This window comes from Aedes aegypti, chromosome 1 (genome assembly GCF_002204515.2).
Source record: "Aedes aegypti strain LVP_AGWG chromosome 1, AaegL5.0 Primary Assembly, whole genome shotgun sequence".
Classification (NCBI taxonomy): domain Eukaryota; kingdom Metazoa; phylum Arthropoda; class Insecta; order Diptera; family Culicidae; genus Aedes; species Aedes aegypti.
In genome coordinates, this window is record NC_035107.1 from 222,598,408 (window position 1) to 222,625,009 (window position 26,602).

The 26,602-nt window shown below is 36.6% G+C and overlaps 1 protein-coding gene across 9 annotated transcripts in view; it reads left to right on the plus strand.

Moving 5' to 3' along the window:
• LOC5580011 (very-long-chain 3-oxoacyl-CoA reductase) overlaps nt 1-26,602 on the plus strand; it is a 73,069-nt gene that overhangs the window by 7,177 nt on the left and 39,290 nt on the right. For all 9 annotated transcript variants that reach the window (XM_001653835.2, XM_001653836.2, XM_021857650.1 and 6 more), the window contains one exon: nt 18,586-18,632. In XM_001653835.2, coding sequence (XP_001653885.2) covers nt 18,586-18,632 — 47 coding nt within the window. The remainder of the gene's footprint in view (nt 1-18,585; nt 18,633-26,602) is intronic.

Consider the following 26,602-nt stretch of genomic DNA (forward strand, 5'->3'; position numbering starts at 1 on the left):
TAATTATTTTTTTTACTGGGAATTGTGTGAAGTTAGCCTGCTATTTTTTATAAACATTTTACTCCGATTCTTCCAGAACTTACTTCAGCCACTACTTCAAGAAATTATTGTGATTGATGTACATAAAGTTTTCTCTAGAGATTCCTTAGTGATTCAACCAAATTTTTTTCCTAAGAATCACTGATGATTCTACCAGGTGACTTACAGTGTGTCCAAAGTACCCAGACAACCAGAAGCCACATAATCATTTAGGTAAAAAGTCGTTTATTTGTACCGTTTTGATTCATATTACGACACGTAAGGTCTCAATGATGTATAACTCATCAAAAACTCATGGAGAATTTGAAATAAATAGTAATATATGGATTTATACTGATTCTTACTCCGGACGCTTCCTTTCTTTTACCTTATATTCCGGACATTTTGATTCGAATTCCGGACACGGGGTACACGAAATAAGGGCAATACCATGATAATTAATATCATAGTTTTTTTTCAGATTTGAAAAACAACAATAAAGGAGGGGGACAAGATATGAGCTTTTCCACATCTTTGCAGAGACTTTAGACTCCAGCGACATATTGAAAAGCCAAAAAAAGGGAGTAGTAAATTCAGTTGCTAAAGTCTTCTCGAAGATTGATGAAACTCCATCTCGTTCATTTCCTTTGGCTGGAACCAAGTTTTTCAAACTATCTAATATGTCATGCACATTTATTTGACTGTTATTAACATCATTAGGGAATTCAGGTTGGATATCCATATATTCATAATCACGGCCGTTTCAGAGTATGTTGTGTAAACTTCTTGAAAAAAATCTGAAAATATTTCATTTGTGCTATGGCCAACCTTGAAGTTAAAATACTTTGAGAAGGTCGCACATATTCAAATATACTTGTAAACTCTTGTAAACTTCGAGGGTTTATGTAAATTTTTTGTACTTTATGTTTGCGATACTTCAAATTTGTTATTTCTCTATTAAACCAGACAGCATGTTTTGAAAAATCATTACATCTTATTCTAACAATTGGTACTTTTTCTTGTATTATTTTGAAAAAATAATTGTAGAAAACTTCAGATGATATTATTATTCATTGCTTCTCAAAATCGTTTGCCAGGGATAGACTAGAAATAATTTCTTCCGCTACACTGATAAACTTATCGTATGTTAATTTGCGCGGTCATTAGTTCTACATTTGTAACAAGTGATATATTAGAAGATCATGAATGCAGTACATACGCATGTAGTTCGACGCACTCAATTTTGTGAAACCTGGACAAAGTTGGATGAAAAAACATATTCGTGAGTAATCCAATAATTTCCTGGAATTAAGATTTAAAATCTATGAGCATGATTTATCTGATAAAAAAATAGTTCAGCACATGCAAAGAAACTTTTGAATAATTTAAAAGCGTATCGCGATGAATGCAACAACTTATGGAAACATAGGTCCTAAGATTTCTAAGATCTACTAGTGCAGGGGTTTTCAACCCTTGAATCGCGGAGCTCTTTTTGAAATAAAATAATTGCGCAGAGCACCTTTATATTATCCTTACTCCGTTTGAAATCTTTATTTTCCATTTATTTATTCCTTACCTCCATATTCAGTATTTACTATATTTGGTTTTCAGTCAAATATTTTGAAACTCGTGACTTAAAAACGATAGAATTATTTTCATTGTAAAATATTCCGACTTTTGTTGTTAGTTTGAACAGCTGAGCGAATTTCAGGTACCAAATATTCCTTTTTAAGTCTTTATTATTGTGTCTGCTGAATCACAAGTTCATCACTCTCGGAAATATTCATAACGTTGATAAAACTCGTGAAACATTCCTAATTTTGCATCATGGTGCCAAATTTCTATTATGTTTCGACGAGGATAAGTATTCCAACATAACTTTTACACTCTGAATGTTTCAAAATATTCGTTGCGAAAAATTTGATTCCTGCAACTTTAATGGTTGTTTTCTAATTATGGATTCAAAACAACCCATATAAAATAAATGGGGAAACTTGCACCGATTAAATATTTTTATGCTTTCATGTTCAAAACTTTAGCCTAAATGCTGCACATTTTCTTAAATATATCCGAGGTACCCTGATGAATCAATACCCGGACGCTTAAGTAGAGACAAATGTTTAAACTCTATTTTAAACACGTATTTTTCAAATAAGATTGAAGTGTGATATTGACATAACAAGTTATATACCAGATCTTATTATAAATGATGATTTTTATTTTAAAAGTTATGAAAAAATCATGAAAAACGTTGAAACAATCAACCATATCTTGTCCATAAATCCGGACACATATGAATCAAAATCCGGACACCTGTATTGTAACAACAATATTGGAACAAAATCCATGAAAAAGTTTATTGAAATTAACTATTATGTCACATTTTTGATTATTTGATCAAAAATTTTATGCGGGCGTTTGATCTACGATGCAAATTTGTAAAATTTGAGTGAATATGTTGTTCAATTACCTCAACTGGCTCACAACTCATGCTATTGGGTACTCGGTGTTTAAGACATATTAAAATTTATGTCAAACTGATTTTCTTAGCACTTGTAACAACTCGTAGCACTTTAACGGTAGTATTTTCTGCATTTCTGATAATTTTACTTTCCAATAACTAGTTCACAATGGGAAAACTTTCGGATGATGTCCGGATTTAAAACCTCTTGTCTTCAATCCGGACAATCTTTTCTTACACAATTTAAAGTTTGTTTCCACGTTGCATCACTAGTGTAGTGCTTCACAATATTTAAATGTAAGTTTCGAACACTGTTTTAACCAAAACACTTCTTAAAATAATGTAATTTAAACATATTACTGTTAACTGAACATTGAAGTGTGTATGTCGCGACTCCTTCAAAAATGATCCACACTGCAAATAAATCACGTCAAACTGGAGCATCAATTTTGTTTTTATTGTTATTAATTATAAGGCAATGATAACTAGATTACGAATGAAACTTTAATGATCAATAGTGTTGAAATAAGAAATTATGATACCGTGACGTATAACTCATCAAAAAGAATATAAAATAAATCTTTCTGTATGATCATGTCACGTTAAGAAGCCTTCAAAATTCTAAGTTTTCAAATGGTGTGTGAAGATTTTGATTCTGCTACATGAACAATTTCACAAAAATTGAAATGTGTGGCCTTTTCATGTTTCTTATTCCGGCCTCTTCCTTACTTTTCTATCTAATTCCAGACACTTTAATTTGAATTCGGGACAGTCCATGAAAATCATAAAATGAAAAGTCAAATTATCAATTAAAATCGTCAAACCACTGAATAGACGTCTGAGGCAGTTGAGCACTAAAAAATTAGCATAGATATCAATGGAAAATATTTATTGAAACGTGTTTTGATAATGAGCACTTTGGAAGAGCAAAAATTGAAACATTTCGTGTGAAATGTTTCCCATACAAAGTAGAGTGTCCGGAATTTGAAAGTGTCCGTATTATGAATCAAAACGGTATTATGTTGCCCATTATGCAAAAAAGGGAAAACGAATGTCCTCCTTAGTGTTACTTATATTCCATATAACAATTCAACGCAATTATACGGAGAGGTGTGAAAGTTTCAAGGTATGATAGTTTTTTGCGTGAAATTCGTGAAATAATTTTTATGAGTGGCAATCTTTGGAAGGCATAAAAATAAGTCATTCTTATTAGATTCCTGTCGCAGTTCAAACAATCTTATATTCCAGTAAGAAACCATCAATCAAACGAATACTGATCTAGTGTAACTAATAAAGTCTCAAATCTATGATAAAAACCAAAAGTGCAAAGCACAAACCAACTATTTTTAGTAGGTAACAGGAGATTGTTTCCAAAAACCAGTTCTCAGTTGACCCACATGCAGTTTCAAAATGAATGGAACCTAACTGAGGATGAAGGTTACCTATATAGCCGTTCGGGATTCTCTACCACCGGTTTAACATGTCAAAGAAGAATGAACATGACTTTGCATTTGTATTTCGAATGAGGGTGACGAGTGATCCGGTTTTCGAAATATTTCGGTGTAGGTTTTCCCGTTATCACTATTTGACAAAATATGCATATCCCACTTAACGATCGACTATGGCCTATCTGTGGCAGAGGATTATGCAAAAGGAATTCAAAAAACACAACCAACCAGCATCGCAACACTCCAACGGTTCTATAAAGATCGCACAGGAAACGTATTTCACAGCTCGAAAGATTATGCATTTCTCTTCTTTTATGCTAACTATCCAGCTTCAGAATCAGACTAGCTGTTAGATCTATTTTTAGTCATAGTTTCATCCCTCAGTATGCATTCACTTCCAGGCTTTCTAAATGTAGAATTGATTATAAAATCCAGATTAGGAAAGACATAAAGTAGTCTACACACAATCTGATTTGACATCTTTGTTGATGCTCGTATGCGATATGCACAGTTGTTTTAAAAGTAAACCATATTCCTCAAAGGCATACTAATTTCAAAGAAATCCACATCATAACAATTTAAACTTGCTGTCTAATTTAAGATACGGAAATTGAAGAAAAAAAAAAAATCGAGTCCTACGACTGTGGACTAGGAAAATTTTTTCCTTCAATTCTTCGAAGAGAAGAAATTTTCTTCCAATACTCACCGGAAAGAAACATTTTTTTTTCTTCCGAGAAAATACGCGCCGGAATTCGCATGCTGGTTAAGTCACGGATTTGTTGTCCAGTAACTTTGTGACCAAGAAGCTGGGCTTTAATGTGACATCCGAAGATGTCAGCAGAATATTCTCCTGGGATTCACCAAAGAATTGTTTTACAACATGTTCCCTAAACAACCAAAACATACGTATACTTAACGAAATCACCTTTTTCGTTAAACGATGCTTATATGTGATAACATTCCAAATAAGGTCAAAGGCCTTACACTGATAGGCAAAATAAAGTGCCCACCTCATCAGTTTTCGAATTTCGCTCATTGATTTGGTTCAAATTAAAGTTCACACACTTAAATCTTTTTTGATATTTTATTTTTGATATTCTTTTAAAGTTGCACTTACGAAATTCTGATAAAAAAAAGAATTTTACTCAAAGAAAACGAAAATCAATTTGTATTAAAAAAAATAGTGACAAAATAAAGTGCCCACTTTCTTCTTGGCCCCAGAATAGATGATTTAAGAAAAATAAAAAGCAATTTAATAGTTAATGTGTCCTCCTTTGGCCTTAAGGACTTGTTGGAGGCGCTTCGGCATGCTTTTCACCAGGTTTTGTAGGTGTTGTGGTTCTAGTTCTTCCCAGGCGCGCTCCAAGGCTTCAAAATAAATATTTTTGTTGGTAACACCAGTTTTGTCAACCCTGGCATCGAGAATCGCCCACAAATTCTCGATGGGGTTTAATCCGACAAGACCGGAAGAAAGACTTGGTCTTCTTGGCAGTATGCTTCGGGTCGTTGTTCTAGAGAAATATGAATTTCTCTTCAAGGCCCGTCTGGATCAGCCAAACCTCCAAATTTTCCCGCAAGATGTTGATGTAGGAATCTGCCGTCATTATTCCGTCGATATTCACGAGGCTTCCTACTCCACTCCATTAAAAACACCCCCAGACCATCACATCACACCTCCATGCGTCACCGTTCCTTGGATGTAGCGTTCCTGAAGCTCGAGCTGTTTAACCGAAAGCGGCGAGTTTTCAACGGAATTTTCTTTGGAGTTTCCTTTGGAATTTTAATCGGAATTTCCTTCGAAATTCCTTTTAAAAATTTTTATTGGAATTTTCTACGAAATTTCCTTTGAAATTTTCTACGGAAATTTCATCAAAATTGGAGATTTATCCTGAATTTGCTTCGGAATATCCTGTGGAATTTTCTTCGGTATCTTAAGAAGTGCCCTTTTGAATTTTCTGTGGTATTTCTTTCGAAATGAAGTGTCCTTCGGAATTTCATTCTGAACTTTTCATTGGAATTTTCTTAGAAATTTACTTCGGAGTTTCTTTTTGAGTTTCCTTCGTGTAATTATCTTTGGAGCTTCCTTCAGAATTGTATTTGAAATATTATTTGCAATTTCTTTCGAAGCATTGGAATTTACTTTGGAATTTCCTTCGAAATTTTCCTTGGAGCTTTCTTCGGAATTTCATTTGGGATTTCTTTTGGACCTTTGAAATTTAGTGCGGAATATTCTTAGAAATTTCCTTTACAATTTTCTTTGGAATTTCTACAGAGTTTTCTTGAGAATTTCCTTACAAATCTGCTTTGGATATTCCATAGAAAATTCCTTAGAATTTTTCTACGCAATTTCCTTTTAACTTCCTTTTTCCCTGGGCTTGGGATTATATTTTCCAGGGAGCGATGAATTTTGATAATTGATCGCTGTTGTTAGTAGTTTTGATTAGATGTCGGGTGAATTTCAAAGCAATGGCAACCTTTTTATTACAAAATTTAGATTTTATCTTATGACCTTAACATTCTGGTTAAACTACTGTACTATGCAGTTGAGCTGCACTAGGCTATCACTCATCAAAATTACTTTCACTTCGGGAAAATATAATTTCAAACTGGCGAGAAGATTACGAACTGAGGGTGAGTTAGGAGCACAATCAGACCCTTGAATGTGCAATGTGGGGTAGTAATTGGGAATGCCATTGACGGTTTGTAATCTTCTACGAGGTTTTCGAAAACCAACAGGGCGCGTGCACCGGGTTGCGGATAGGAGCAAAGGGAGATCAATAGCATCTACCTAAAATAATAGAGCAAAAAGCCGTTCCATGATTAGGTAATGTTTAGCGATCTTCTATGGTGTTCTAGTACTATAAAATTCTTCACTCACTGGGAATTCTGGCCTTGATAATATCAATAGTGATAAAAAAACAAAATAATACCTAGTACTTAATAAATACAATTTAGCTTCAATGTAGTAATAAATAAAATAAAATCAATTTTCTATACATGACAAGGTTTTGAAGACAATCAATGAGTGAAAGAATTACCTATTAGAAAAGCCACATCAGCTAAGGCTATACATATACAAATGTTGGTCATAGGGTCATGGCGAGCATTCGGTATGTATGTCTATGACTGATTCTTATCTAATAGGGGCACTAGAAGACCACGCGGACAATTTCGAAACAAATTATTTTTATACATCGGTCTTAAGATCCGAAAGGCTCAGCTGTGCTGCAAAATCATTTTATAAGCTATTCATTACTGCTGTTTAATGGTTTATAATTCTAACAAAACTACATAATTAACTCATTACTAATCACTTTTCCTATATTCTCTCTTTCTCTCCTTCTTATCTGTTGCATGATTATGAGCATCACTAATATAATGCATGAGCATGCACAATAATAATAATTTCAGGATTGAAAGCAGTACATGGATACCTGGATAGAATAGCTTCGAAAAGAGTGCTCAAAATAGAATATTTCTGGTCAGGGAAGTATAATCATCAAGGGTATGTAAAATTTCTCCTTCATTAACTCATAGATCACACAAACAAATGAACTAATAATATCAAATATTTTTATATAAATCAGCATCGTCAATCAGTGCAAAAACAGATAAAGTTTGTAAAGTTATCATCATCAATTGAATTGCGCTCTTTATGGTAATGTTCAATCAGTATCACAATCTCCTAAAGCGTCGCATCGTGCCATCAGCAGCCCTTAGCATCAATCTCATATTGTTATTATTTTGTTGTTTTTAAAATTTATAGAAAGCGATCAGCTTATTCTTACTTACTTGTACAATGGCCGGTCTATTTGGAATTTCATTAAGTCAAATCAAACTTCAAAACTCAAATTAAATTGCTTTCAGCACATTTACATTTTGCAGCATTAATTGCATTACTGTGTCAAGTCTTCTCCAATCCCTATACCCTACCCCAACCCTTCTTATCCTTTCCGATGGTGTTCAAGTGGTCCGCATAGACTATTACGGCCATTACCTATCCCTTCCCCCGGCTTTGGACTGACTTGCGCTCTCATTGCCCCACCAAACGCTGCAAAATGAAAATGAAAATTTCCTTTTAACTTCCTTTTTTTCATTGCAATTTGCTTCGGGATTTACTTTGGAATTTTCTTTGGCATTTCCTTAGAAATTCCCTTTTGAATATGCTTTGGATATTTTTCTGAATTGTCGTCGGAATGTCCTTTGGAATGTGCTTCAGAATTTCTTTTAGAATTTTATTCAGTTTTTTTTTAATTTTTTTTTCGGGATTTCCCTTATATTTTGAAAGTTTCCATCGAAGTTTCCTTTGGAATTTCTTTTGGAACTGTGATTTTTTCTTCGAAATTTCCTTAGAAATTTCCTTAGAAATTCCTTTTTGAATTTCATTCGGAATTTGCTTTGAATTTTTTTATGGAATTTCCTATGGAGTTTTTGGAATTTCCTTTGGAATTTTCCAGTAAGTTGCTTCAGGAAGTTATTTTGGATTTCTTTGGAATTACTTTCGGAATTTCCTTCTTCAGTTCTTCAAAATTTTCTTCGGCGTTTCCTTTGGAATTTCTTTTGGAATTTTCTTTGGAATTCGCTTCGGAAGTTCGGATTTTCTTATGGAATTTCCTTTGCAATTTATTTTAGAGCTGGCTTCGGAATTTTCTGCGCAATTTTCGTCGCAATTTTCGTCCGAGTTTTCTTTAGAATTTCTTTTTGAATTTGCTTTGGAATTTCTTTCGGAATTTGCTTTGGAATTTCGTTTGGAATTTCTTTTGGAGCAACCTTCGGGATTTGATTTGGAATTTTCTACGTTATTTTCGTCGAAATTTACTTTGCAATTTGCTTCGGAATTTCTTCTGGAGTTTCCATCGGAATTCCTTTTGGAGCTTCATGCTGAATTTGATTCGGAATTTCATTTGGAATTTCTTTTGAAGCTTTGAAATTAATTCGGAATTTTCTTCGGGAGTACCTCTATAATTTTCGTTTCCTCTGGAATTTCATTCGGAATTTCCTTTGGAATTTCCTTCCGTATTTCTCCTAGAACTTTCTTCGAATTTATCTCTGGAATTTCCTCTGGAATTTCCTTCGGAATTTCCTGTGGAATTTCATTCGGAATTTCCTTTGGAATTTCCTTCCGTATTTCTCCTAGAACTTTCTTCGAATTTATCTCTGGAATTTCCTCTGGAATTTATTTCGGGATTTTCTCTGGAACTTCCTTCCGAATTTTCTCTGGAATTTCCTTCAGAATTTTCTCTAGAATTTCCTTCGAAATTTACTCTGGAATTTCCTTCGGAATTTCCTCTAGAATTTCCTGCGAAATTTTCTCTGGAAATTCCTGAGAAATTTCGTCTGGAATTTCCTTCGGAATTTTCTCTGGAATTTCATTCGGAATTTCCACTGGAATTTCCTTCAGAATTTCCACTGGAATTTCCTTCGTAATTCCCTCTGGAATTTCCGTTGGAATTTCCTTTGGAATTTCCTTGTTAATTAAGTTACCTTTACATTTTTCGTCGAACATTACGCAAATATTATGTAGTAGTCCACACCATAATCTTTCGGTCTGTAGATATTAAGGTTGAAATTTTTACGATGACACCATAATTAAGGAAAGTGGACGAGACTTTTTCGAGAAATCATGGTTTCAAACTGTACGAAAAATGATGCACCCTAATGGAAAATGAGAGAAACTCCCTAATGAAATATGTTAACAGTGTCCTACGATGATGTCGCATATCAAATGGAACTAGAGGCGTATGAATTCAGAGGAAATTAAAGCCTCTCTAAACAAAAATGAAGACAATGGCCTACGATTATAAAAGAGGTGTTAAAATACTAAAAGGATCAAATTCAAAATTTCTTGATTTTTTTTTAATTTTCGGCAAACACCAATGGAAAATAAGTGAGCCACCCTAATAAAATATCACGAATCTAATGAAGGAAATGCCCTACGATGATGAAAGAGGTGATAAAATACTATTGTTTTTAATATCCCATTCAAATTATGATTTTTCGACAGAAAGGCCCACCCTAATGGAAAATAAGTGAACCACCCTAATAAAATACCACATATTTTATGTAGAAAATGGCTTACGATAATGTGGGAGATGTTCCAATACTATTGTCTTCAATATTCAATAAAAATTCAATTTTTTTATTTTTTTTATTTTTTAACAAAAAGGACCACCCTAATGGAAAGTAAATGAGCCACCCTAATGAAATATCACATATAATATGATTTCAATTACCAACAATGATATAGGATATGTTTCAATACTATTGCCTTGAATTTCTCAGCAATTGAATTCAAATCGTTCATTTCAAATTCAATTCACTCCACCAACTCAAAAATTTACGAAGTCCCAAAAGGTCGATTTAAAAAAAAAAAATTCCAAATAACACCAGATCTTGACGTTTCATGCATTTCTAAGACATCTGGCATCAAAAAAAAAATTCGATTTCGGAAATTTCATTACTTCCCACGAATTTATGTTCCAACCCTAAATATTCTCAAGAGTCGGTGGTTCCTGTAATATCGACCCATTAAACTTTATCTGGTTCTGATTTGTTTCGTTCTTATTGAAATCTACATTCAATGATAAAAATTAAAAAAGAACGGATATTCTTTTAGATATATTGTTTGAAAACTTATATTTCTCCTAATTGTTCACAGAGAAATTCTCACCAAATTTCCAAACTGATTTTGTCCGGTATTTCACCAGGAATTCTTTGTAAAAATCTAACAGCCAATTTCGAAATAATTCTTCAAATAATGAGTTCAGGAATCACATCAGCCCTTTGGGTTTGGTTTGCAAATTAATGAAGTTTAATGTGCCGTGAGCTAGGTTTCAGCCAGAGAATGGCAGAAAACTCGGAGCGGTGCAAAATATGCATGTGTTGCACCCGACTTTTGCGTGCGTCTCCTGTTTTTGTTGAGTGACACAAAAGAAGGTGCGAGTATTGCCGCAACTGTGTGAGAGACAAAAGATAGCTCCAGCTCTACTCTTTAAAACTCTTGGAGTAAAGCACAATGTGTTTCGTTTGGTGCTTTTCATTGGAAACGTAATCGAGAACGAATGTGACTGACGGCGGTGTCGAATTATTTTGTTGCTTGCTCTACACTTCAAAATCATTTTAGGGTTTATTCACAAATTTCATATAGCCGGAAATGGCCATTTTTGACACCCACCCACCCCCTCGTAAGGCAATTTGTATGAATATTTTTCAAATTTTGTATGAGCCTTAACATCTTAAGGACACCCCCCCCCCCCCCCCTTCAGCGTTATGAAATTTGTGAATGGGCCCTTACGTAGGAAGCACGTGAATTTAAAACTAGGACGTAGGACATTTTTTACAATGTTCGGAAATTATTTTGTAATTAGAGGCCGTTCACTAATTAAGTAAGGAGTTATGTGTAGGGTGAGTCATGTGGAGGGGGCAGGAAGATATTTGTTACGTGCCAGACAAATTATTTTTAATTTCATACAACAAATCTTCCCTCGGGAGAGGGGGGGTCAAAAAAACCGACAAAACTCTTGACACTTTCGTGGAATTGCACACAGCAATAACATATGTCGAATTCGTTTTTGAATCTAGGTTGAAACTGACGCAATCCGTTCTGAATCACAGTTTCAACCCCAACCCGATTCAGGTTCGACCGAACTACAACTATGCTATGCGAACTATGCTTGAAGTTGGTTTGTTTATGTATTGATCACCGATCCAGTTCCTGAAAACAAAAACGACAATGGGGCTCTGCACTGTTTTGATTTTGTTTGGTATTTTGACGTTTACTGACCTTGTTGTTTACAAATTTTATGTAAGAGTAAAAGAGAGAGTTAGATTGTTGTGCACTGACCCATAAACACAACGATCACGCGGAAATTTTGTCAGATAGATTGAATCTAATCAAAGCAACCGTTTGTTCAGGAAATTGTCAACACGAAAAGTATACCTAAGTCGTCGAAATTGTCGAAGTAGGATAAGTAATCCATTTAGTTATGGTAAGGGCATTTTCACATATTTTATTGCATTAACCACAGAATTGACACTGCCAATCGACGTATTGGCTTTTTGATACACAAAATAGTTGAAAACAGCGTGCAAATTACTTGAAAGTTTATGAAATATCACTAAAATTGCTAAAACTTTTCTTACTATGGACCAATGCACGAGTTCATTATTTGACGTTTTAGCCGAGCCGTGTTATTTATGTGTCCATAGCAACCAGTGAATTCGGCACCGCTCAAACGTCAAATTAGTGGACAAATTAAAAATATACTGCAACTAAAGGAACAGTGTATGTAGGTACTATTTTTCACTGACATGCCGTTGGCTTCTGCGATGAAATCATTTTTCTCATTAAGTCAATGGTCGTTTCTTCCCGTTACAACATTAATATGTTCATTAATTGCGCTTCTTGAATTTAAGCGGTTAAATGAAAATTAATCGTTCTTAGTACCTCCACTATTGGTACATCTACCCTGTGTGTGAGGCAAAATCATGTATAATTTATGAAGTAAACAAACGTTTGTGTGGTTCGTTTGAGAGTGGCATCCATCCGTACTCCGTCATCAAAGCAAAGTGATGTTATTTGAGAGAGCCTTGCCTAATGCTCAGAGAGATTATCAGCAACGGCACATGGGAGTTTAAGCACACAAAAAAGAATGGGTGTAACACAATTCATATTGCACTAGCACGTCTCTTTCAAATTGAACGTGCTGTCTCCCGGCAGCGCGTGCTGCACTGAAAGAGTTTTGAGTCGCACCCTATCCCTGGTTTCAGCTACTTTTCACAGGAAATCAACTACCCGGCATATGTCCAAGTTATTGAAAACCGTTCTTTGAACTTGAATTACAAATTCATGATTTGTCACAAGCTACGTTTCACAAACGCCAAATTATTTGCAACTGCCCCTGGGGAACACACTGGAATGCGGCCAGATCATCTAAAAGCACTTAAGACTTTGTTTTTTAAAAAAATAGGAAGAATCATAATTTTCGAATCGATGACCACTGTTAAGAAAATTTAAAGAGTATTGTGATCGACCCTAAAAATTCGACGATCTTTCGATAGGAGACGGCTGAATTGCATACTAACTTAGAAAGTTACGTCATATGTGCCCGACGTATTAAGGAAGTAAAATTACGTAATTTTCAGTCACATTGAAGTGAATATTGTTCGAATAAAACAAACAGGCACATTTAACGCAATTTTACAAAAATTGTGTGTTTATGAACAACTTTTTCAAAGACATTTTTGATCTAACTCGTCATTTAAGCCAAGTAAATTAATTCTGAAAGTGTTATCTTAGGGTGGGCCCGAAAAATTAGTTTTTTATCAAACTTTTTGTTTTCCGTTCTACGTGAATATTGTTGACGAAGTAATGATATACAGTTTTGCTGAAAATTGCAAGTTTGCATTCTTGCGATTTTAAAGTTATAAGAAAATTTAAGTGAAAAACTATGAAATCTTTAAATGCCCATAACTTATGGAGTTGGTTCGATAAAATGTTTATTTTAGCGGCATTCAAAAAGCCATACATTAGGCAACTCTTGCTACAGAAGCAGTGATAACATCTTTTTTGTAAATTATGAAAACTCACTTTAAAAAACTCGAAATTCGCCTGTAACACACAAGATTTTAAAGTCATCGGCGAGCTGGTTCCAGCAATGTTGTAGGTTTTAACTAGATCTTTATCAGAAATAATGCAAAATTCATCTACAAACCACTTTTCTGAAGACATTATACGCCTCTAAATCGCCGAGAATAGAGAAAACACTTTTTTCCTACTAATCAGTTATACTGAAAAATATTGTTCTACAAACTTGTGTGTCTCGTCAAATGTACAATTTTGCAAGAGCATGTTGCTATGAGTAGGTATTTGTAGTTTAAACATTGTTTCGAATTTAAAATTTTATCATTTTTGTCAACATTTCGAAGTTGCCATAGCTCAAAAGTTTGTTTATGAGAAGAGTGCTAGAAGACGAGATGCAATTCTCCAAACTTAACAATTTTGTGTGGAAAAACGGTCATTCATTCTTCATTCTGTGCAGCATAGTATGATGTCTTTGAGAAAGTTTCTCCATATTTTTCATACATTTTTCCGGTGATGTGGAATTAGGTGGCCCTCATGGTTTAAAATTATGGAAAATAACCTTATTTACTGATGCATTTAGACCTATACGATGTCCTACAATGTTTTAGAGAACTGTTTTTGAGCAGCTTTGCCGAGGAAATCAAATTTCTTCTTCTTCATTCTGGCGTTACGTTCCCACTGGGACAGAGCCTGCTTCTCAGCTTAGTGTTCTTATTCACTGAGAGCTTACTATGCCAATGACCATTTTTGCATGCGTATATCGTGTGGCAGGTACGATGGTACTTTATGCCCTGGGAAGTCGAGAACATTTCCAACCCGAAAAGATCCTCGACCGATGGGATTCGAACCCACGACCCTCACTTGGTCTTGCTGAATAGCTGCGCGTTTACCGCTACGGCTATCTGGGCCCTTAAATCAAATGTCTATCCTGTATGATATTTGAGCTATGATATTTTTAACAAAAACGTAGAGTGGTCTATGAAAAATTGGTTTTCTCTCTATAACTGTTTATATTAAATTTATGGATGGATCGCAGCAAGCCATGCGCGCGTGCGGCTGCGTTTTGAATTTTGTGTCACGTTACCTCGTTCGCGTTTTTTTCTCGATTCGCCTGGTGAAAATTAGATTCGGCGGATGGTGATATGCCACGTGCAAATGTTCTATGGAAACATGTTTTTAAAGTGACAAAAGTGTTTTTTTTTTTCTGGAGATCATATCTGAAGATGATTTGTGGAGTCTTGTTTTCTCTTTTACATTTATTCAATTTGCTTGCGTTTTGCTCGAGAGTGTTCTGTGATGGCTTCTGAAATTTATTTCGCCCGACTCGTTTTTTTTTATCTCATGTGTGTGTTAATCGTGTTGATTCTAAAACTGAAGTGTTTTGTTGATTTTTCGTACGGTGCGTGTATTTTGATGGGCTAAGTTACGGCTCATGCTTTTGTTCATTACTACAGGAGCGACCTGTAGCAGCGCATGATCACAATTCGTAAATATTAATCATTTAACGGCCAGAACGTCTACCAAACGTATCCTATGGCACTACCCTCTCCATCAACATTCCACAACATCCCGTAGCACCTATGAGAGGTCGTAGAGTTCTCTGCATCTTTCTTAAGTAGGTGTTCAATCAATCATCCTTTCCCATTCCCCAGCTTTCGCAAGGACGTGGCCAGGACAGCTCTCGACTATTGGAGGATGCGTCAATCTTGTCCAAGAGTTAGAAGTTAGTCCCAAATTTCTGACTTTGGTAACGGACGGGAAGGAGGCAACCCTCATACAATAGTCTAGGACTGTACCACCTACGAATTTGTGCAAAATGCATAATGCTAATGCTAATGCTAATAACTGTTTATATTTAATTTATCGTAACAAATTAGTGGTTCTTTCGGTTTGCGCGCGTTTTGCCGGGCAGTGCTTTGTGGGAGCCCAAGCATTCGTGTTTTTTTGTTTTGCGTCATCAGAGCAATTTTTTGCATGAAAAGCAAAAATGTTATTTCCACAGTAATTTCTTTCTCAGTTAGTCTGTGTGCGTTAAGAGAAGCTGAAAGTGGATTGGCTGCTTAGTCAAGGATGAAGGATGAATTGGTGAGCTCGTTTCATGCTTTTATTCCAAAACTGTAACATATGTATGACGGCACATTTAATTGTTACAACAACATGATTTTTTCAACAAACTATGAACGGTTCGTCCGTTCCAGCATCCTTTGTAGAGATGCAGAGGTTAACACGATCTCCAAATAGCAAAGGTTACACACTAACATTCCTTCCCCTTAATCCTACCTGATTGCAAGGACGTGAACGGCGCCGTTATCGACCCTGAATAAATTAGGGGACCGAATTATGCACACTGAAGAAAATTTTGGCCAATCCCAGCCGAACTTCTAGTTGATTCTTTGTACATCTTCATTGACTTCGGTCAATCACGGAATAGCTACTATCTGAAGGGTGCGGATTCGAGCATTTTGAGCTTTTAATTTGAACACCATTTTTCCACCAGTGCTAACCGTTGCTTGTTTGCTTGTCTCGCAGGAAACCATTTTCAAGGTGCACACTAAACATTCTTCACACAAAACTACTGCAGATTGATGCTGGTAATAAGTCCGATAAATCGGTTGAATCAGACACTTTTTGACATCGTCCTTAGTAAAAAACATATTTTACCAGACTTTTGATAAATTTATGCATAAATGAGACCAAGTATGACGTTTCTTCCAAAGTTGGAAGTTATTGTGTCACATAAAATGCATAACATTTTTTAGCGTGATCAAGTAATGGTCGTACACTCCTATAGGCATACTCGGATCATTTTCATGAAAAACTTAACTTGACAGCAGCCTGGCTGCTTGTTGATTTCCAGTTCGCACTCCCAGGCTACTATTAATATGTATAGTCAGTCTAAGCTAAGCTTAGCTAGCTAAGCTGAGCAAGTTAAGCTAAATTTTCTCATAAAAACATTGTTTGGTGCACTTTTTTCTTGAAGCAGTTTTATCTCTAGGTTGTTATCCCTTATGGTTGCAAACTTATCAAGAATTTTCTCCGAAAATATGGTTGTTTTCAAATGTAAATATCTCTGAAAGGCGCCAACAGATCTTAAATCTTTTAAGGCCATTAGGAAGATTACCTTTTCTTCTATTCATGATGATAAAATTTTGAGGATGATTTTTGTTTGAAGAGATTAACTGATATTTGAAAATATTGTTTTCGTAGGAAAATCGTCCATATGTAAATTGAAAAATAATCGTGATAGGTCTATGGTCTACACACTAAGCTCATACGGTGAATTTCCGTCGAAATTTTACGGATTCCGGTGATTTTTCACCGAATACTGTAAAAAATTACCGTACTCCATTAATTTTTTTCACCGAACTGTTCAGCTGTTGAGATTTTACAGGAATCCGTAAAATAATTTAAGTGTGTAAGGTTCTTCATAAACCAAAATTTATACATTAAAAAAGGCAAGAAAGGATATTTTGCTAGATCAACCAAAATAACTGTAGAGAAAGGGATTAGAAATTAAATGAATATGATCAGAACAATCAAAATAAGCGGAATCCAAGGAGCTTGGGTTCCGAAACCTTAATATCATATAACTAGATGGTCAGCAATAATTTCCATCCAATCGAAAAGTAGAAGAACAGTTGCCCAGCCCGTGACCCATCCCATCTCGAACCGAGCTTTAATGGTGTGAAAACCGCCAAAGGTAACGACTACTTGAACTTTATAGCCACCGCTTGATTCGCCTCATATTGTGTAAGCTCATCATCGCGCAAATATTGCATCTCAAATGAGAAATCTTCCTATCAGCTATTTTTTTATGCGATGAATCTCAACTGCATTGGGATTCCATCCGCACGCGTTGCCCTAATTACCGCGTAGTTCCGTGACGCAGATTTAGTTCCGTGACACCACGCGGGAAAAACAAGATGCAACGCTAGATATGATCGTCGTCGCCATGGTGACTGTTACTAAGTGGCAACACGCAACAGTAGCCTACTATTAATTGCCACTCCGACACGCAACTCTCTTCTATGGACCGATGCACGAGTTCACTAATTTGACGTTTGAGCGGTGCCGAATTCACTAGTTTCCATGGTCACATAAATAACACGGCACCGCTTAAACGTCAAATAGTGAACCCGTGCATCGGTCCATTCCTATCAGGCATAGACAAACAGATGTAACATTTAGACGAAATAAAATTTACTTCATTATCATCAGGTGTCCATATTGCACGTGATACTGTTTTGTCCAAAAAGGCCTGCAGATGTCACTAGTGTGAAACGTCGAACACCAAGAAGAGGTTCGAAACATAGCAAATCTGAAATGGAAATTTCTTCAGTGTTACATCTGTTTGGCTGTATAACATAGGTGTGATGTAAGCCGGCGTTCCTGAGGGAAGCGCAAATGTCAAGGCGATTCAAGATGATCCAACGTCCAACATGGATGAGGGAGTACCTCTGATCCCGGTGACCTCTATCGGCAATAATGAAGGGTGTTCATCGGCTATAGGTACTACTAATGGTGATCGCGCGCGCCACTATAATTGTAAATTACTTCGTCTTAAACACAAACTGTTCTTGCCTCTCTCGGGTGTAACGATGTTTGCTTTACCGATGGGACTAACGAACGGAATTTTTTACGGTCATGTAATACTACATTGCGGAATTTTTTATAACAATTCAAAAGATAAAATTTCATCGATATTGAGCTTTGTGAAATTGACTTTTTCTTCCTTCAGTAATAACTCTAAAACGTCAACTTTGAGTGCATCAGGAAGAACTCGCGCTTCTAAGCGCATGTCCAGAACCCGTTAATTTATCGCAACCTTCACCGAGAACTTCCTCGCTGATCACCTAGCTAAATAATTACACCGTATGTCATAGGTATTAAGTTGAGCTGGTTCGCCAATAGACCTGTTTCGATCGGTAAAGCAGTTTCGATCTTAGTTCGCTGTTACGGGGAGTGGGCTCAGCTAAGCTTATCCGCATCATAGCATGCGCAGCAAATTGGAACCAGACTAGTGTCACATCGCAGTCACTAACATCTTGTTTTCTACTCTCTATCTCTCTCCACAGTGGTCACCGGAGCAACCGATGGAATTGGCAAAGCCTACGCCAAAGCGGTAAGTGTTCAATCGTTCGATCAACCACTCTATACCAGCCCCTACTGTCTAGCGTGATCTGCAGTGTATACTAAAAGTGCTCGGTAGTGTTTGCTTGGCCAACCCCGTGGGTGTAACCAGAATTTTCGTTGGGGGGAGGTGGAGGGTGTTTTACAAAACATTCGTCTGCGAATTTTTCATATATCTCCTCTAGGAATTACCTAACAAAGATCTCCAAGTGTTTCTTCTCAATTTTTTTCATAAATTACACCTGGATTTCTTCTAGATATTGTTTCGGGAACATTGCCTTATCCCTTTCGGAAAATTTTTGAAAGATGTTTTCAAGAATATTTTGAAACTAACCAATTTTTTGTCTAGAAAAATATTCAGCATGCAGAACTTAGTGGCAGAAAAAAAGTCCTCAACAGAAAAGTTTTTTTTTTCCCGTAATTTTTTATTGATGAACATACAAAAAACATATGTAAAATCTGTTTTATGAAAAATTCAAAAAAAAATGAAAAAATGTTTGAAAAAGAGATCGGAATCAATTTATTAGTTATGTAGATGCAAATCTGCAAACTACTAAACAATCCCTTATGTAACTTAATGCTTTGAGAAACTTTGAGAAAGCTTTGGTCGTCCCACATATTTTTTAATTAGTTTAAATTACCAGCTCTGACCACTCTATAGTAGGTTCCCTGGTGACGTAGCTACGGTTTTTGGGGCCCGGTGCGGAGTTCCATTTAGGGGCCCTCAAAATAAATGTGAACACCGTCTAAATGTAAGACGCTAATGTAAAATCGATTGTTGAAACAAACGATGACCAAATAGCTTTCGTACAATTATGATTGATTAGCCTTCATCCAGCCAACATACTTTTCACATGCAAAAAACACACTAAAATGTGCATAACTTTTTTGTTTCTCGATGGATTTTGTTGAAATTTTCAGAACTTCCCGAAAAACTCTTCTAGTTTATGGTCCAGGAAACTTGGGAATATGGTCCACGTGGTTCCGGAGTTATTCCGGATTGTCTTGGGGTACCAAAATTGGCCACATCGTCCATTCAACGGATATCTCAAAACCCAGATGAGCTAGAAGATTGGTGTCTTCGGCAAAGTTGTTCAACAGACCAAGAGCTATCCGTCAGTAACAATCTTAATTGAGAATTTATCCGCTAGGTGGCTCTAGTAACATTTTTTCTTCAACCATCTATAGCTCAAGATCATGATGAGCTAGAAGGTTGGTGTCTTCGGCAAAGTTGTTCAGCAGACCAAGAGCTATCCGGCAGTAACAATCTTAGTTGGGAATTTATCCGCTAGGTGGCGCTAGTAACAATTTTTCTTCAATCTTCCATATCTCAAGATCCTGATGAGCTAGAAGGTTGGTGTCTTCGGCAAAGTTGTTTAGCAGACCAAGAGCTATCCGGCAGTAACAATCTTAGTTGGAAATTTATCCGCTAGGTGGCGCTAGTTACAATTTTCTTCAATCTTCCATATCTCAAGATCCTGATGAGCTAGAAGGTTGGTGTCTTCGGCAATGTTGTTTAGCAGATCAAGAGCTATTAGGCAGTAACAATCTTAGTTGGGAATTTATCCGCTAGGTGGCGCTAGTTACAATTTTTCTTCAATCTTCTATATCTCAAGATCCTGTAGAGCTAGAAGGTTGATGTCTTCGACAAAGTTGTTCAGTAGACCGAGAGCTACCCGCCAGTAACAATTTTAATTAGGAATTTATCCGCAAGGTGGTGCTAGTTACAAATCTTCTTCAATCTTCTATATCTCAAGATCCTGTAGAGCAAGAAGGTTGGTGTCTTTGGCAAAGTTGTTCAGCAGACCAAGAGCTATCCGGCAGTAACAAACATAGTTGGGAATTTGTTCATCAGGTGGCGCTAGTTACAATTTTTCTTCAATCTTCTATATCTCAAGATCCTGATGAGCTAGAAGGTAAGTGTCTTCGGCAATGTTGTTCAGAAGACTAAGAGCTATCCGGCAGTAACAATCTTAATTGGGAATTCATCCGCTAGGTGGCGCTAGTAACAATTTTTCTTCAATCTTCTATATCTCAAGATCCTGTAGAGCTAGAAGATTGGTGTCTTCGGCAAAGTTGTTCAACAGACCAAGAGCTATCCGGCAGTAACAATCTTAGTTGGAAATTTATCCGCTAGGTGGCGCTAGTTACAATTTTCTTCAATCTTCCATATCTCAAGATCCTGATGAGCTAGAAGGTTGGTGTCTTCGGCAATGTTGTTTAGCAGACCAAGAGCTATTAGGCAGTAACAATCTTAGTTGGGAATTTATCCGATAGGTGGCGCTAGTTACAATTTTTCTTCAATCTTCTATATCTCAAGATCCTGTAGAGCTAGAAGATTAGTGTCTTCGGCAAAGTTGTTCAACAGACCAAGAGCTATCCGTCAGTAACAATCCTGATTGGAAATTTATCCGCTAGGTGGCGCTAGTAACAATTTTTCTTCAATCTTCTATATCTCAAGATCTTGATGAGCTAGAAGGTTTGTGTCTACGGAAAATTTGTTTAGCAGACTAAGAGTTGACGTGTTACATGGTTACATGGACTTTTAGGAGGGCGATGGACATGGGCGTAGCCAGTATTTTTATCAGGGGCTCCCCCTCCTTAATTTTGGTAATATAGATTTTTAATACTTAATAAAAGGCATTGCCATAGCCCCCTCTGGCAACGCCCGTGCGTGCATGAAATCAATCATCATCATAAATTTTAATGTTAACGTGGTAAAATATGACGATAACAATTTTTTGACAAATTTAAAATAGGCTGGCAAAATCGGGTCAAAAAGCTGACAAAATCGGGGGCAGACATAATCGGGGGCTGACAAAATCGGGTCAGTACTGTATATTTCAAGATCCTGATGAGCTAGAAGGTTGGTGTCTTCGGCAAAGTTGTTCAGCAGACCAAGAGCTATCCGGCAGTAACAAACATAATTGGGAATTTGTTCGTTAGTTGGCGCCAGTTACAAATTTTCTTCAATCTTTTATATTTCAAGATCCTGATGAGCTAGAAGGTTGGCGTTTTCGGCAAAGTTGTTTAGTAGACCAATAGCTATCTGGTAGTGATTGGGAAATTATTCGCTAGCTTGCGCTAGTAACAAATTTTCTTCAATTTTACTTATGAAAAGTTAACAAGCAGATCAATGTTGGGTGGCTCCAGTTTGTCTTCGGCAAAGTTGTTCACATCGTGGCGAAAATTTTAAATTTCTTATATTTTATGATCGAGATTTTTCACGCTTGATTTCGCAGCTCAACAGCTACAATAAATGAGTTGGATCATCAATTTGTTTTAAATGCTGTTTTCTTTCAAAGCCTTATATTTTATTTACGAGATTTTTTGGTGGAGCCTTCCTTCGCCGAGTGGTTGGAGTTCGCGGCTATAAAGCAAAGCCATGCTGAAGGTATTCGATTCCCGGTAGGCCCAGGATCTTTTCATAATGGAAATTTCCTTGACTTCTCTGGGCATTGAGTATCGTACCTGCCACACGAAAATGGCAACTTTGGCAAAAAAAGCTCTCAGTTAATTACTGTGGAAGTTCTCATTGAACACTAAGCTGAGAAGCAGGTTCTGCCCTAGTGAGGAAGTAATGCCAAGAAGAAGAAGAAGTAGAAGAACGAGCTTTGGGCTAGTTCATCTCGTGACCAACGGCTTTACTTCCCTTCAGAAGGAAGTCGTCTCTAAAATTTTAAATGATTATCTCTTAGATGGGTCGCATCCCAGGTCCTCAGCGTATGTTCTAATCACTATACCGAGTCCATTTCCATATAGAGTCCTAATTCTTTCTTTTTCTGCTAGAATTATAACGCTCCTTTCTAATGTAAATAATAACATTGGGCTTTGACAGACACTCAATGTGTTTCATGATTGAATTTTTTCGTGATTTTGCATCCAAAAGTCGATTTTGCTTTTGTGGGAGAACCTCATGGTTGAGATTTGAGTGTCAATGTACCTATACTGGAAGTTCAATAGATCAAGCGCCATCTGAAATAGAAAACTGAACCAATATTCATTTGCTGTATGGTGCTAGTAACCTCCCCAAAATTCTGAATTTGGTGGTCCCAAATAGCTAAAAAATGATTCACTAAACAGTTTAGAGCCCCAATATCTGTCTGATAGTGATAACATCGATTAAAATTTTGTTCCCTAAATGTCACTAGTACTATTTTCATAGAACTTATCTAATTCAACAATATGATAAGCAGGAAGGTTAGTTTTTCGGCAAATAATAGTGGATGGCTAAAATCTACCTAATAGGGATCAAGTTGGTTTGAGTTTTAGTGGCGCTGCCATATTTGTTTAAGAAGAATTTTATTCCAAATTTGTAACTGGCGCCACCTAGCGAACAAATTCCCAATTAGGTTTGTTACTGACGGATAGCTCTTGGTCTGCTGAACAACTTTGCCGAAGACACCAACCTTCTAGCTCATCAGGATCTTGAGATATATAAGACTGAAGAAGATTTGTAACTAGCGCCACCTTGCGGATAAATTCCCAATTAAGATTGCTACTGCCGGATAACTCTTGGTCTGCTGAACAACTTTGTTGAAGACACCAACCTTCTAGCTCATCAGGATCTTGAGATATATAAGACTGAAGAAGATTTGTAACTAGCGCCACCTTGCGGATAAATTCCCAATTAAGATTGCTACTGCCGGATAACTCTTGGTCTGCTGAACAACTTTGTTGAAGACACCAACCTTCTAGCTCTACAAGATCTTGAGATATAGAAGATTGAAGGAAAAATGTTACTAGCGCCACCTAGCGGATACAATCCCAACTAAGATTGTTACTGCTGGATAGCTCTTGGTTTGCTAAACAACTTTGCCGAAGACGCCAACCTTCTAGCTCTACAGGATCTTGAGATATAGAAGATTGAAGAAAAATTGTGACTAGTGCCACCAAGCGGATAAATTCCCAACTAAGATTGTTACTGCCGGATAGCTCGTGATCTGCTAAACAACTTTGCCGAAGAGACCAACCTTCTAGATCATCAAGATCTTGAGACATATGAGATTGAAGGAGATTTGTAACTAGCGCCACCTAGCGGATAAATTCCCAATTAAGATTGTTACTGCCGGATAACTCTTGGTCTGCTGAACAACTTTGTTGAAGACACCAACCTTCTAGCTCTAGAGGATCTTGAGATATAGAAGATTGAAGAAAAATGTAACTAGCGCCACCTAGCGGACAAATTCCCAACTAAGATTGTTACTGCCGGATAGCTCTTGGTCTGCTAAACAACTTTGCCGAAGACACCAACCTTCCAGCTCATCAGGATCTTGAGATATAGAAGATTGAAGAAAAATGCTACTAGCGCCACCTAGTGGATAAATTCCCAATTGAAACAGTTACTGCCGGATAGCTCTGGGTCTGCTGAACAACTTTGCCGAAGACGCAAACCTTCTAGCTCATCAGGATCTTGAGCTATAGAAGATTGAAGAAAAATTGTAACTGGCGCCACCTAGCGGATAAATTCCCAATTAAGATTGTTACTGCCAGATAGCTCTGGGTCTGCTTAACAACTTTGCTGAAGAGACCAACCTTCTAGCTCATCAGGATCTTGAGATATAGAAGATTGAAGAAAAATGCTACTAGCGCCACCTAGCGGATAAATTCCCAACTAAGATTGTTACTGACGGATAGCTCTTGGTCTGCTGAACAACTTTGCCGAAAACACCAACCTTCTAGCTCATCTGGGTTTGGAGATATCCGTTGAATGGACGATGTGGCCAATTTTGGTACCCCAAGACAATCCGGAATAACTCCGGAACCACGTGGACCATATTCCCAAGTTTCCTGGACCATAAACTAGAAAAGTTTTTCGGGAAGTTCTGAAAATTTCAGCAAAATCCATCGAGAAACAAAAAAGTTATGCACATTTTAGTGTGTTTTTTTCATGTGAAAAGTATGTTGGCTGGATGAAGGTTAGTTGATAATGTTGTTGTAATCGTTTAATGGCGAAAATGTCAATTAATGAGCTAACAGTTATTCTTTTCTTAATTCTTGTTCAAAAATACATTACAAAATAATAGAAAGGACTTTCAGCGAAATGCCATGGAAATGGAAATATTAACTGTCAAAGTAGCTCTGGAAAGCAATTATCCATATAAAGCTTCAATTGGGAATTCTTGTGAAATTTTGACATTTTCCAAATTTTGTGTTTTTGAGTCGGGATTGATTTAGAAATTCTTGATGGAAAAAAATACCCTAAAAATCTATAAATTTTCCCAATGTTTGCTTCAATTAAATTACAAAATGAAGTGTTCAGCAATTCATTTTGTGATTTTCATGAACTTCCTAAGGATTTCGTTTGAAATACCTTAGGAATTCAACGAAGAATTTTTATAAGGAAAGCCATAGAAGTTACCTCAGAGATTCCAGCATTAGTTACTCCAAAGAACCTTTCAGAATTTTTCAAGAAAATCATGTGTACTCCACGAATGTATCTAATGATTTTATCATCGTTTTCTTGAAACTTCCACCAAGATTCCCGTTTACAACATATTTTTTCAAAGGATTTTCTAAAATTTCCTTCAATATAATCGTTCATATTTCAACCAGTGAATTTCTTCAGGAATTACTCCAGAGATTGTTTCTAAGATTCCATTGGGAATTATTCTAGAAGTTTTTAGATAATTTTCCCAGAGATGTATTCAAACAATTTACCCACTTATTTTCCCAGGATTATCACCAGAACAAAGATCAAGGATTAAGTTTAGAAATTGTTGGTGAAATTTGTCAAAAATCCGGGAGTTGTGATTAAGTTTGAAAGTAATCTACGATGAACTCCCACAAAGTTCTTCGAACGAACTCCTGGACTTTTGAGGTAGTCTTAACGGATTCCGTAGATTGCTTAGATGATTGCAATTACTAGAATATTTACTGTAATATTAAGTGGTGTGGAACCCCAGATGAACTTATGAAGAAGCCATGACAATTTTACTTGAAAAATACACAAGAAATTAATTGAAAGAACCACACCCAAGCAACACAGTTTGTTTCAACTCAAGAATAAACATTTCTCTTGAAACTAATCAGAGTTGAAAATCGTTGAAAATATGACTTACGATTGCACTGAATAGCAACGCAAAAAGCGCAAGAGGCGGAGCCTGTATGCAACATATTCATATAATATAGAAACCCTTCGGAATACAAGTTCATTATTGGCAAAATATGGACACGTTTTTTGTAAAAACTTTCGCGCAACATATGAGAAACACCATGTAAAAACAAACTGTTCCCAGGCAACCACCAAGCATTTAAATAGGCTGTACAGCTGGCCGCTCTCAGCATTTGAACTGCTTGCTGCCCTAGTCAAGCAGTATGATTGCATAGCTGCCTTTGATTAGGAAACGCAATTCTACTCAAAGACACTTGGTCAATTACAAGCATTTCAACTGCACGAGCTGTTTTCGGTACGGAACACTTGGAATGCTTTTTTGTTGCTGTGTTAATTCTTCGTAAGAGAAGTACAGATATGTTACTGATTTGATAGTATTTTTGTCCTTCTCATACCCATAGAATGGGGCTATTAGCGGCAACGACGATGAAAGAAATATTGAATCGCACTCGCACCAATGAAAAATCACGCAAGGAACTGTCAACAAGTGTTTTCATTCTGTTTTTCTCGCATAACACCCAAGACAACATCAGCAACTTCGAACTCCCGAATTGTTGCCATTGAGAATAATTTAATTGGAAAACTAGCCAGCACAAACCTCTCTATTTTGCTTTTCATACAAGGGAATGCGTTAGTTCTACAGGAACAAATTTGTTTTACCAGCTGATCTCAAACGATCCTCATTTTGTATTATTCTGCACCTGAATAATATGCTCGTATATGGTTAGCTGTATCGGGAACCTAGGCGAACCGCACGCACCTTAAATAGGGTAAAAATCTTCACACAGCATACAACGTCTCTAGCTTATTCTGTAGCGCGGAAAACCATCATCCACACGCTGTTATCA